Below are 12,775 nucleotides of genomic sequence, written 5' to 3'. Positions count from 1 at the left end.
CCTCAATCACCCATTTCATCCCCTCCAGAATATCAGGATGACACAGTCCCTCCACCCAGCCTTTGGAATGTCAGGGATGAGCACGATTCCCAGGCATCACCAGCAGACAGCCCCTCAGCGAGGCTCTTGGAGATACTTTGGGATCTGTTATTCAAGCCTGTTAATTTGGGGCTGTTTATTTTTAGCAAATACTATCTCACTTTCTCCTTGGTTACAGCTGGGAAACTTTCTGTTCCAAGCACATCATATGGAGAGATACATCCTCCTGATTTGTTCCAAACTCAGAGCAGAACATTTCTGCCTTTTTTTTCCTTTTTTTTTTGCACCAGAATATACAATTTTATCATTTGCATATGGAAATGGAGCTCGACCAGCCCCTTTTTTTTTTTTTTTCATCTCCTAATGCTCTAAAATTTCTTATTATCTTTAAATACTGGCCTTTGATATTTCCTTTGGCTCCTCTTCCCAACCTCCTACACACTGGAGCTCAAATTATCCACATTTCCTTCTCCTTTCCTTGCTAACCTTTCCAGCGGGGAGGGATCCGGGAATGCTTCCCTTCTCCTTCATCCCCACACTCCAGTGGGTGAAGTTTGCCCAGCAGATTTTTTCCCCCCCTGATTTTTGGGCTCCATTTAGCAGCCTGTCCTCAAAAAACCTTCGGATTTTGACAACTGGGATCCCGGGATGGTTTGGGTTGGGAGGGACCTTGAAGACCACCCAGCTGCAACTCCAGGGACACCTTCCACTGTCCCTGGTTATTCCAACCTGGCCTTGGACACTTCCAGGGATCCAGGGGCAGCCACAGCTTCTCTGGACAACCTGGGCCAGGGCCTCCCCACCCTCCCAGCCAGCAATTCCTTCCCAATATCCCATCCATCCCTGCCCTCTGGCAGTGGGAAGCCATTCCCTGTGTCCTGTCCCTCCATCCCTTGTCCCCAGTCCCTCTCCAGCTCTCCTGGAGCCCCTTTAGGCCCTGCCAGGGGCTCTCAGCTCTCCCTGGAGCCTTCTCTTCTCCAGGGGACCCCCCCCAGCTCTCCCAGCCTGGCTCCAGAGGAGACATTCAAAGCCCATGAGATTCCCAGGACACATTCCCTGAGGGAGTGACCGTGGCCAGAGCAGGTTTTCTCCTCACCCACAAGGAAACAACAACAAAATCATGGAATCACACAATCCTGGAGGTTGGAAAAGACCTTTAAGATCATCAAATCCAACCACCACAACCACCACGTCCATGTCCCCAGGTGCCACATCCACATGTTTTTTGAACATTCCCAGGGATGGTGACTCCACCACTACCCTGGGCAGCCCCTTCCATTGCTTTCCATCCTTTTCCACAAAGAGATAATTCCTAAAATCCAACCTAAACCTCCCCTGGTGGTGTTGGGGTTGCCCCAGAAGCTTCTCACTGCTCTGAGATCCCAGCTCGATATGAATTCCCATTTCCTTCAACTAAAGCTTTTGCACAACTGTGTCATCCAGCCCCAAACAGTGAAAACATGCAAATTTATATCATTTACGTCCACAGATTTATCTCCAAATGTTACCCCAAGTCTTGGGTGCACACTCCAAGGTGATCAGTGCGTGTCCAGCATGGAAGTGAACACACAAAGGCTGTTGTCACACCACAGGAAGAAAACCCAGGATTTAAGCCCTGACAGGCTCAAGGGGAGACACCAGGCTGGACACTGTGGATTGTGCTCTGGAACCCTGGTTGGATTTTTAAAAAGTCCCCCACACTGACAGGTCTAATCCAGTCCTAAACTGGGCAAGTCCCCGGCCTGGAGCCGTCCCGCTGTCCTCAGGTGAGCAGGAATTGCCTGATGGTGTAATTATTGGCATGCTTTTCATGGAATCATGGAATCATTGAGGTTGGAAAAGCGCTCTGAGATCGAGTCCAACCATCCCCAGCACTGCCAAAGCCACCACTGACCCCTGTCCCCAAGTGCCACATCCACAGGGCTTGGAAATCCCTCCAGGGATGGGGAATCCCAAAGGCAATGTGGAGACACGGGATCCTCCTGATCCACACCTGGAGAGCTGCTGCAGCTCCATCCCCTGGGGAACTGGAGCCCTGCTGAGCCACAACCTGGAGGACTGGGGAGGCCCCCCTGGAATCCTGGGGGAAGTTCTGGGCCCTCAGACAGGAGAGACCTGGAGGGGCTGGAGCGTGTGCAGGGAAGGGAAGGGAGCTGGGAAGGGTCTGGAGCAGCAGGAGGGGCTGAGGGAGCTGGGGGGGCTCATCCTGGAGCAAAGGAGGCTCAGGGGGGACCTTCTGGCTCTGCAAGTCCCTGCCAGGAGGGGGGAGCCGGGGGGGGTCGGGCTCTGCTGCCAGGGAACAAGGGACAGGCCAAGGGGAAACGGCCTCAGGCTGGGCCAGGGGAGGGTCAGGTTGGGGCTGAGGAGGAATTTGTTGCTGGAAAGGGTGGTGAGGCCTTGGCAGGGGCTGCCCAGGGAGGTTTGGAGTGCCCAGCCCTGGAGGTGTCCCAGGAAGGCCTGGCCGTGGCACTCAGTGCTCTGGGCTGGGGGACAAGGTGGGGATGGGGCACGGGGTGGATCCATGGGCTGGGAGGGCTTTTCCAGGCTCAGGGATCCTGGGATTCTGAGGAATGTGGTGACAGGCACATGGGCACAGCTCCAGCACCTGGGACAGCGTCAGGAGGGGCAAAGCCCAAAGCCCAGCTGGAGCAAAGACTGGGAACAGACTTGAGGCAGAACAGGGATATTTTTAGTGGCACAGTGGCACCAAAAGGAAGTTCAGGGAAAATGCGACTCTGCAGATGAAAAATCAGCCGTGGAGGAGTTGGACAGGACCAAAGTCAGGCTTAACTTGGCTTTTTGTCTCAGTGTTCATGGACAAAGTGAGCTCCCAGAGCTCGGAAGGGAGTGGACAATGTAACATGAGGCAGTGGGGAAGCAACAGGTCAGGGAATTCTTGGAAGAGCTGCTGCCTCCATTGGAGGAATCCAGAGGCAGGCAGGGAACTGCTCCCAGGGCTGGAGCCCCTCTGCTCTGGAGCCAGGCTGGGAGAGCTGGGAGGGTTCCCCTGGAGAAGGGAAGGCTCCAGGGAGAGCTCAGAGCAGTGGAGGGATCTCTCCAGGTAACCCCTGCTCTGCATTCCAGAGCCCTGGGATGAGTCTCCATCCCTGGTCTGTGTTCCAGGCCCCTGGGATGAGTCCATGGGGAGGTCTCTCCATGTCAGCCTGTGCTCCTACAGGAACTGCTGCCTGCAGGGGGGTGGGACACATCCTGGAATGCCAGGAACAGCATCCTGGGATGGTGCCAGACCTCCTGAGATGCTCTGAGAGGACCAAATGCAGGAAGACCTTGGGCAGCTACTGGAGAGACTGGGAGTGCTGGGAACTTGTTACTGGAGAGACTGGGAGTGCTGGGAACTTGTTACTGGAGAGACCAGACTGGTTTGAGAGCTGGCTACTGGAAAGGCTGGAGCTGCCAGCAGGGAACTGGTTTGTGTTGGTGCCAGAGACATCTGGGAACTGGAGACAGGACTGGACAGGCTGAGGGTCCATGGCCTGGGGGATCCATGTGTGGGTCAGATCCCACTCCAGGTGGTCCATCCTGCCCCCTTCCTGTTCCCAGCAGTTGGGCTCTGGGATCCAGGCACTGTCCTGCCACCGGGCCCTGCAGGAAGGAGCCATCTGTGGCTCCAGAGCTGATCCAGCAGCTCTCAACGTGGAGATTGTCCCTGTCACCAAACACTTCCCAACCTGGAAACGCCTCTCATGGCTTCCCAAGGGTCTGGAATGCAGACAAGGGGTGACCTGGAGAGATCCTCTCCCACTGCCTCATCCCAAGGGTCTGGAATGCTGACCAGGGGGCTGACCCACTTCTTTATTGGGATTTGCTCACTCCAGTGTGGAAGCACTTTACACCTCCCTCCCTGCCCAGCACTGACCTCCAGGACTAAGAAACCCTTAAAGCTAAAAGAATAAAGATCACTTTCACCTTCATTTAATTATTATTTAATTAATTCTTTCACTTCACCTCCAAAGGACGGTCTCAGGTTAGAAATGAGGCCTCAAACTCCAAAATCCCACACACCTTCCACCTAAACCCAACACCTCCCTAACCCAAACACCTGGAAAGGTCAGTGAGGGCGTTCCCAGAGACCTGCCTGGGGTTTGAAGCTCTGTGCCCTACATCTCCCTTCTGGAATATCCCCCTGGAACGTGGCTCTCCACTGCGGCAGAGCTGCTGTGCTCATTCTAAAGCCACCTCCAGCTTCCCTTCCCGGGAAACCACTCACGCTTGGCAGCCACGGGGGTGGTCAGCTCAGCTCCTCCTGCTGCTCCAGAGGGAATGGCAACCAGGAAGCACAGTTAGTTATTCTGCAGCTCAGCATCCAACCGGGAAGGAGGGGAGAGGGCCGAGGTTCTCCCACTGACCCCCTCCCCACACCCCACGTGCACCTGAAGCTCCTGAATCCCCTGCTCTGTGATATTCCTGAAAGGTCTGAGGGGGAAAAGGAATCAGCTCTGGGAGGGTTTGTGGGTTTGGGATCGTTGGTCCTGCAGCCTTCCCATCAACTAAACATTCCATGGCCGAGGAAAAAGGATTGCCAGAAAGGACCCACAGAGCCCTGATGGGAGCTGGGGGCTCCTCAGCCACCTCCCTGGCACAGGGGGGAGAAATATCCATGGAAAAGAGCCTTTTAAAAAGACATATTTAGGCTGGAAAACCCCTCTGAGCCCGTTGAGTCCAACCATCCCCCAGCACTGCCAAGGCCACCACTGCCCCCTGTCCCCAAGTGCCACATCCACAGGGAGGGGGACTCCCTCCCTGCCCTGGGCAGCTGTGCCAGGGCTGGACAGCCCTTTCCAGGAAGGAATTTTCCCAATATCCAATTTTCAGCACAACCTTCAGACCCCCAAAGCAAATCGCCGGAGCTGAGCTGGCCAAGCACCAGTACCCACCAGTGTCCACGAGTGCCAGCAGTGCCCAGTTCAGCTTTATTCCCAAAATCCCTTTTCAGTATGAAGCCATTCCCCGTGTCCTGTCCCTCCAGGCCTTGTCCCCAGTCCCTCTCCAGCTCTCCTGGAGCCCCTTTAGGCCCTGCCAGGGGCTCTCAGCTCTCCCTGGAGCCTTCTCTTCTCCAGGGGAACCCCCCCAGCTCTCCCAGCCTGACTCCAGAGCAGAGGGGCTCCAGCCCTGGCAGCAGCTCCGGGGCCTCCTCTGGACTCTCTCCAGCAGCTCCACGTCCTCCTGCTGTTGTTCCCAGGGCTGGAGCAGCTCTGCAGGGGGGTCTCAGCTGAGGGGGCAGAGGGGCAGAATCCCCCCCTGCCCTGCTGCCCATGCTGTGGGATCAGCCCAGGGCACGGGGGGTCCTGGGCTGGGTCATGTCCAGCCTCTCACCCACCAACACCCCAAGTCCTTCTCCTCAGGCCACCCCAGGCTGTGCTAATCCATGGTCACTCCACAGACCCCACATCCCTCCGGCCTCATCCCACCCCTCCTGCCAGCAGCGCTCCCTTGGAAGGGGCAGGATCTGTCCCACATCCCTTCCTGCCCCAACGCTGCACATCCTTGTTGGAAACCAACTCTCTGGGATCCTTCGGAACCAAGACATGGAACAGACCAGCTGAGTGACCAACACTTTGACCGTTCTTTGGCTGCCTCACTGGAAGAGCCTCTTCTCTGGCCTTCAGAAACCCAGACCTGGCCTGTTCACCCCAAACCCACCCGGCTCAGGACACCACTGTCCCCTGCAAAGGTCCCACAGCAACACCTCCTCCACGCTCCTCCAAGCCCAGTCCCTAAAGCACCAACTGATCAACGTTCCCTCTCCAGAACCACTCCTTAAATCAACCTCTGCTGGGGGAACAGCCAAAATCCCCCCGTCCCGAGTGACACAGCCGCCACCCCCCGCCTGGGACAGGCCACACGTCCCAAAACACCCCCTGGGAGACGAGAACCCCCTGAGCAGGGTGGCCCCGGAGGAGCCGCGGCCGCGCTCACCTCGATCAGAAAGTCCCCCGTGCGCAGCCCCGCTCTCCAAGCGACCCCTTCCACGTCCACTGATTCCAGGTACTGGAGCGCTGGGAAGGCCGGGGTCGGGGTGAACTCCTCGATCGGGGTCTCAGCTGCAAAACACAAAGGCAGGGAGGGCTTGAGGGGGTGGCCAAGAAAGTCCTTGTGTCGGTTCAGACGCGTTCAGTGCCCGTCCACGGCGTTCCCAGCCAGGGATCCATCTGGGATGGAAAAGCCCATGAGACCACGGAGTCCAACCGTCCCAGCACTGCCAAGGCCACCACTGACCATGTCCCCAAGTGCCACATCCACAGGGCTGGGAAATCCCTCCAGAGATGGGGACTCCACCCTGTGCCAGGGCTGGAAAACCCTTTCCAGGAAGGAATTTTTCCCAATATCCAACCTGACCCTCCCCTGGCCCAGCCTGAGGCTATTCCCTCTCCTCCTGTCCCTTGTTCCCTGGCAGCAGAGCCCGACCCCCCCTGGCTCCCCCCTCCTGGCAGGGACTTGCAGAGCCAGAAGGTCCCCCCTGAGCCTCCTTTGCGCTGGGTCATCAGGCCCAGACAAGTTCTCACGCCCCTAAATTATCCCCAAAATGCATTTTAAGAGCTGTGTCAACCCCCTGATGAATCAGAGAGCCCATGGACGGCCTTGGAGTGCATCTCCTTTGATGTCAGGTCACTCCAGCCAACGTCACCCACACTCTCCTCCATTTCAGAGCCTGTAGACCCTGATTTCGTGCACACAAAGACAATTCCTCCTTTATTCTTTATTTACATATTTTAGGCAAGATTTTTTGCACTCCATGGACCAGCACCACCCCAAGACCAACTTCTCCTGACAGGATGTTAACGTGCTGAACCATCTCAGATGCTTTTTCACCAACAGCTTTCCACGACTCCTCCCCTTCCACGGGAGCCAAGAGCCGACAAGTCACCCTCCCTATTTTTAGAAATGCCAATGGAATGTTCGATTCCAGAGGGACCTCCCCGGTGACAAATTCAACCCCCTGGCCCAGCGTTGACCAGCAAGTTCTCTGAGTGCTCTGGGGTTCAAAGAACCACCAGGATTTGGTGCAAAATCTGGCCCCTTAGGCCAGACCTGAGCGGAGAAGGGCGTGAGGCACGAGGTGAGAAAGACCTGGAGGGCTGGAAACCAGAAAAAGGGGAGGCTGGAAGGCTGTGAATGTCAAGTAAATTATTTCCATAATGCTAATGAGACATATGGTCTCTGTGGAAAAGCAGCACGAGGCGGGACCCGGCGCTGCCCTCCCGGAGCACACGCGCCCGAATTAAGCCACAGAAATGTTAAAGTCAAATCCTGATCCCTGGGGAGGGTGGAGTTGGACAGATGACAATTTAATTGGTTTGCCAGCCAGGGGAAGGAGACTGATGTGAGCAAACTGTGTTATCACAGTGGCTGCTCCCCCCCATCCCCCGCTGCGTTTCCCAATGGAAAAATCCTAAAGCAGATCAAAATCCTAAAATCCTACCTCGGTCACCAAGGATGCTCTTGGGAATCATGGAATCCCAGAATGGTTTGGGTGGAAGGGACATTAATGCCCATCCAGTGCCACCCCCTGCCATGGGCAGGGACACCTTCCACCAGCCCAGGTTGCTCCAATCCCTGTCCAACCTGGCCTTGGACACTTCCAGGGATCCAGGGGCAGCCACCACCCTCACCACCCTGCCATCCATTAATTCCTTCCCAGTATCCCATCTGACCCTGCCCTCTGGCACTGGGAAGCCATTCCCTGTGTCCTGTCCCTCCATCCCTTGTCCCCAGTCCCTCTCCAGCTCTCCTGGAGCCCCTTTAGGCCCTGCCAGGGGCTCTCAGCTCTCCCTGGAGCCTTCTCTTCTCCAGGGGAACCCCCCCAGCTCTCCCAGCCTGGCTCCAGAGCAGAGGGGCTCCAGCCCTGGCAGCAGCTCCGGGGCCTCCTCTGGACTCTCTCCAGCAGCTCCACGTCCTCCTGCTGTTGGGGGCACCAAAAACTCCAGCAGTTGACCTCCTGTTTAGGTGCAACCACGGAATCATGGAATGGTTTGGGTGGGAAGGGACCTTGAAGCTCATCCAGCCCCACCCCTGCCATGGGCAGGGACACCTTCCACCAGCCCAGGTTGCTCCAACCTGCCCTTGGACAATTCCAGGGATCCAGAGGCAGCCACAGCTTCTCTGGGCAAGGATATAATCCCAGATGTCACCTGACAGGGCACTCAGATGAAGTGAAGGCAGCAGATCCCAGCTCCCAGCCTGTTCCCTCCGTGTCATCCACGTGTCACTCCAGGCACAGCCCTTCCCGTGGGCTGGAACCTGCAGCGAGTGCACGTCGTGAGACACGAGCTGGGAAAAGTGTCACCGGGGCCGTAAAGGCTCAGCAAACAAGAAAATGAATCCTGAATTAAGAGCTGTATCCCTGTGGAACAAATCCCAGGAGCGTCATTTAATCCGGGATGGGGACACAGGGAGACAGGGGGAGTGGCACTGCCTGGAGTCCCAGGACTTGGTCACAGGGAATGGGAAAGAAGCTCTAAAAATGGACTTAAACATGAATTAATCCTCTTCTCCTTGGAGAGCAGGTTTGGAGGGATGACTGCTCCCAGTGTCCTCAACATCCATGGCAGGCAGTGGATGGAGGAGCTGGGACCCTCATGGTCACAAAAATCATGGAATGCTTTGGCTTGGGAGGGACCTTAAAGCCCATCCAGGGCCACCCAAAGATTTTTGCCAAAGCCAACGACTTTAAATCTCGGGAAGCAGAATTTAAACCTCTCGAGGAGCCACCACAGCTCTGGTTGTGCAATTTGGACACTTCCTGGCCTTAAAAACCCCTCAGTCTAGGCTGTCCCATAGGAGGAATTCCAGCTCCAGCTGTGGGAGAAGACCTGGCAGAGCTGGATCACCAGGAAGGCCCGGGGGCAACAAATCCCATCCTGGAGGCACCAAAATCCATCCTGGAGGCCCCAAACCTCCTCCTGGGGGCATAAAATCCCATCCTAGGGGAATCAAACCTCCTCTCAGAGCCACCAAACCCCATCCTGGAGGCACCAAACCCTCTGTTGGGAACAGGGTGGACAACATGGATATTTTAATTATTCCTGAGCAGGGTCTGTGCAGTCGAGGCCTTTCCTGCTCCTCACCCCCCCATTCCTTGGGGCAGGGAATTAAAATCGGCTCCTGAGTGTTTAAATTCCTAAGGCTCCTCTAAAAGAGTGGGATAATGCAAATTCCAGACTCTGCTGGGCCTTGTCCCCAGTTTTCCATTAGATCTCCACAAGGATCACACCACCCTCAACAGGGATGACCCAACACCCCCAGTCCCAATTCCTGTCCTTCCCGAGGGTCACCAAGTGTCCCAGAACTCCTCTGCACAAGAGCCAAGGTCTGGAAACCATCAGTGAGCCCTTCATTTCCATGATGATCCCAGTGTTGTATCCCAAAGTCTTACTGCAGGGCTTGGGGACAACATTCCCAGACCAACAAGAAGATCCTTGAGCTCTGACTGCACTTCCTGCAACACCCTCCCAGGGTTGGGAAGGGGCTCCTGAGCTTCCCACAGGACAGGAAAGGACTAAAGCACCCTCAAAGGATCCACTAATCCCACAGATCCCGGCAAGCACCGAGCCCTTATGGAACTCCCTGAGGGATCCAAGTGTCTGTGATCCCAGTGGCTCTGGCTGGGATGAAAACCCAACAGCTGAGGCTGAACAGCAAACTGGAACCTTCCTGTGAGGAAATGCAGCCAAACCAGGTGGAAGCAGGGAATCCTGGAATCACCGAGGTCGGAAAAGCCTCCAAGACACCAAGTCCAACTGTTCCCCCAAGGCCACCACTGCCCTACAAGTGCCACATCCACAGGGCTTGGAAATCTCCAGGGAAGGGGGGACTCCATCCCTGCCTGGGCAGCTGTGCCAGGGCTGGAAAACCCTTTCCAGGGAGGAATTTCCCCAATATCCAACCTGACCCTCCCCTGGCCCAGCCTGAGGCCGTTTCCCCTTGGCATGGCCCTTGTTCCCTGGCAGCAGAGCCCGACCCCCCCCGGCTCCCCCCTCCTGGCAGGGACTTGCAGAGCCAGAAGGTCCCCCCTGAGCCTCCTTTGCTCCAGGATGAGCCCCCCCAGCTCCCTCAGCCCCTCCTGCTGCTCCAGACCCTTCCCAGCTCCCTCAGCTGCTCCTCACTGGAATTGTGCTCCAAGGTGGGACCAACACGGGGCACAGGAGGGGCACTGAGGGGCAGAGGAGAATATGGGGGGCTCTGGGCTCTGGGGACCAGGGCAGGCACCTGCTCCATGAGCAGCAGGATCTGGGAGCTGTGGCGAGGTGGGATAAACCTGGAAAACGGGTGTGGATCCCGTGTTGGGGCAGAGGCAGGTGAAGCACCTGCCTGGGGACAGGAGGGGGATAAAAGATTGATCCTTCGGGAAGGATCAGGAGCAAAGTGAGCCCTGCAGGGATCAGCATGGAGTGTCCTTCCCACGGGATCAGCTGCATCGGGAGACACACGAACCACAGGATGAAATAACCTTGGAACTTTGGGAATAACCTGGTTCTCCCCAGACAAACAGACAAAAGCTCTGCCCTTGAGCAAACTCTTGGAGCCATTTCCTTTTTCTTTTTTTAATATACTGTTTGTATTGATGGTGATATCCTTGTTATCCATAAAATCATAGAATCCCAGAGTGATTTGGTTTGGAAGGGACCTTAAAGCCCATCCAATGCCACCCCTGCCATGGGCAGGGACACCTTCCACTAGCCCAGGTTGCTCCAAGCCCCGTCCAACCTGGCCTTGGACACTTCCAGGGATGGGATCTACTCCTTAGAGTGTAAATTCCCAAGTCAGGTGCTCCCTGTGCCTCTGCTCCCACAAAAACCCACCACAACCAGATGCCAACAGGCACTGACTGGCCTGGGAATGGGCAGAGTGGATTTGGAGACAGGGTGTGAGGAGCAGTCCCTGAGGGAGCTGTAACACCCACTGCTCACAGGGTGGCCCCAGCTCAGGAATATTTCAGGAATTAAATGACCAAACAGACAGTGCCTGATGGGTTGGCTGGGAAGAGGGAGATGCTCCAGTCTGGGCATGGAAGGTTTGACTGGTGAGTTCAGGACCCCAGAGCCCCTGAGGTTGGAAAAGCCCTCCCAGCCCATGGATCCCCCCTGGGCCCCATCCCCACCTTGTCCCCCAGCCCAGAGCACTGAGTGCCACGGCCAGGCCTTCCTGGGACACCTCCAGGGCTGGGCACTCCAAACCTCCCTGGGCAGCCCCTGCCAAGGCCTCCCCACCCTTTCCAGCAACAAATTCCTCCTCAGCCCCAACCTGACCCTGTTGTAAGCCAAGAAATGCCTTTCAGCACCTTGAGCAGGTCCCTGATTTGAGTGTGTGACAGGCTGGGACCTCTCTGGGCCAAGGGAAGGAGAAGTGAATCCTCTGGCTCATCACGGAGAGAAGGGGCTGCTCCAGCCCTTCCCATTTGCTCCACAGGATTCCCTAATCATGGAATCCCAGGATGGTTTGGGTGGGAAGGGACCTTAAAGCCCATCCAGTGCTACCCCTGCCCTGGGCAGGGACACCTTCCACCAGCCCAGGTTGCTCCAGCCTGGCCTGGGACACTTCCAGGGATCCAGGGGCAGCCACAGCTCCTCTGGGCATTCCCAGGCAATGGCTGCAGGGAAGCCCCAGGTCCAAATGCTGCAGCTCATCCCCTGCAGAGACCAGGATGAAATAAAATCAGCTCTGTCCAAAGGCTCAGTTGGTCTGACCGGGATGTCACCTCCTCCGGAACGGGGCAGAGGTGGAGATGGGACGGGCTGGGAAGGGCTGGTTCTCCAGGATGGTGCAGAGCCTGAGCCCTCTTCCCGGAGGGGTTCACAGGGACAGATTCGGGCTGGGGAAGGAACGAACCCTCAGCAGGACTGAGAGGAGCCAGGAAGGATTTTCACACCCTCCCTGCAGCACGAAGAGCAGATTCCTTTGAGGATCATCCAGCTGAGTCCACAATATCCATCTCCCACCCCTGCAAGGGATGATCCTCTGATCCCCCCATTTCCAGACCCCTTTTTCCTCTTCACACCACGATTCCTGAAGCGGTTTTCCCTCAATGGAGTGGTGGTGACACCGACGGGGCCACGCAGACAATCCCAGAGCTCCTTCCAGCCCGAACCCCACGGAGCACCGGGATGAGGGGCTGGGAAACACGGGGGGATCGAGCCACCACATTCACCTCCCTGTGGAGGGAACGCTGCTCCCTGAGGGGCTTGGGGAGCCTCCCAGCCTGTGCCCACGCTCCGGCGGCTTCCACGCCACGACCCTCTGCAGCCACGCGCTTCCCGGTGCCCTGCAGCACCGCCAGGATTCCCAAATCCCACACAGCCACACGCCCACTTCATCCGCTCCCGGTCCTGCCTTCAGCCTCGGCAGACAAAGGGAGAGGCAGAGCCTGAAAACGTCGGGAGGGGAAAGAAGGAAAAAAATAAATAAAAAAAAAGGGGGGGAAAATGGGGCAACGGGACTGAATGTATCCGTTTTTCCCAACACAATAGGGGCAAGATTGATCCGGGAAAAAAAAATGGATGCCATTTTGAGCCGTGAAGTTTCACTTCATGCTACACACGGACAGACACGTATGTCACATCCATAGGGAAGGGGAGAGAGAGAGGGAGGAAGAGACAGCAACCATATTCCAACAGGGATGCAAACACACCCACCGGCCCCGAGCCCTTCCATGGGCAGAACAAAGGCGATCCAGGAATCCCCCCCGAAATTCCCCCCCGGAGATCAAAGCCCGAATCCG

The 12,775-nt window shown here is 56.6% G+C and overlaps 1 protein-coding gene across 8 annotated transcripts in view; it reads right to left on the bottom strand.

The window, feature by feature from the left end:
• The window catches only part of SHANK3 (SH3 and multiple ankyrin repeat domains 3), a 265,221-nt gene that overhangs the window by 44,771 nt on the left and 207,675 nt on the right, over positions 1 to 12,775 (bottom strand). For all 8 annotated transcript variants that reach the window (XR_010430985.1, XR_010430983.1, XR_010430984.1 and 5 more), the window contains exon 17: positions 5,977 to 6,101. Coding sequence is in view for 5 of the 8 variants with exons in the window: in XM_064656805.1 (XP_064512875.1) it covers positions 5,977 to 6,101 (125 nt within the window). In the remaining 3 variants the exon portion in view is untranslated. The remainder of the gene's footprint in view (positions 1 to 5,976; positions 6,102 to 12,775) is intronic.

The sequence above is a fragment of the Pseudopipra pipra genome, chromosome 5, assembly GCF_036250125.1.
Source record: "Pseudopipra pipra isolate bDixPip1 chromosome 5, bDixPip1.hap1, whole genome shotgun sequence".
NCBI classification, from domain to species: Eukaryota; Metazoa; Chordata; class Aves; order Passeriformes; family Pipridae; genus Pseudopipra; species Pseudopipra pipra.
Note: the sequence above shows the minus strand (reverse complement) of the source record. Positions and strands in the feature narration are given on the sequence as shown.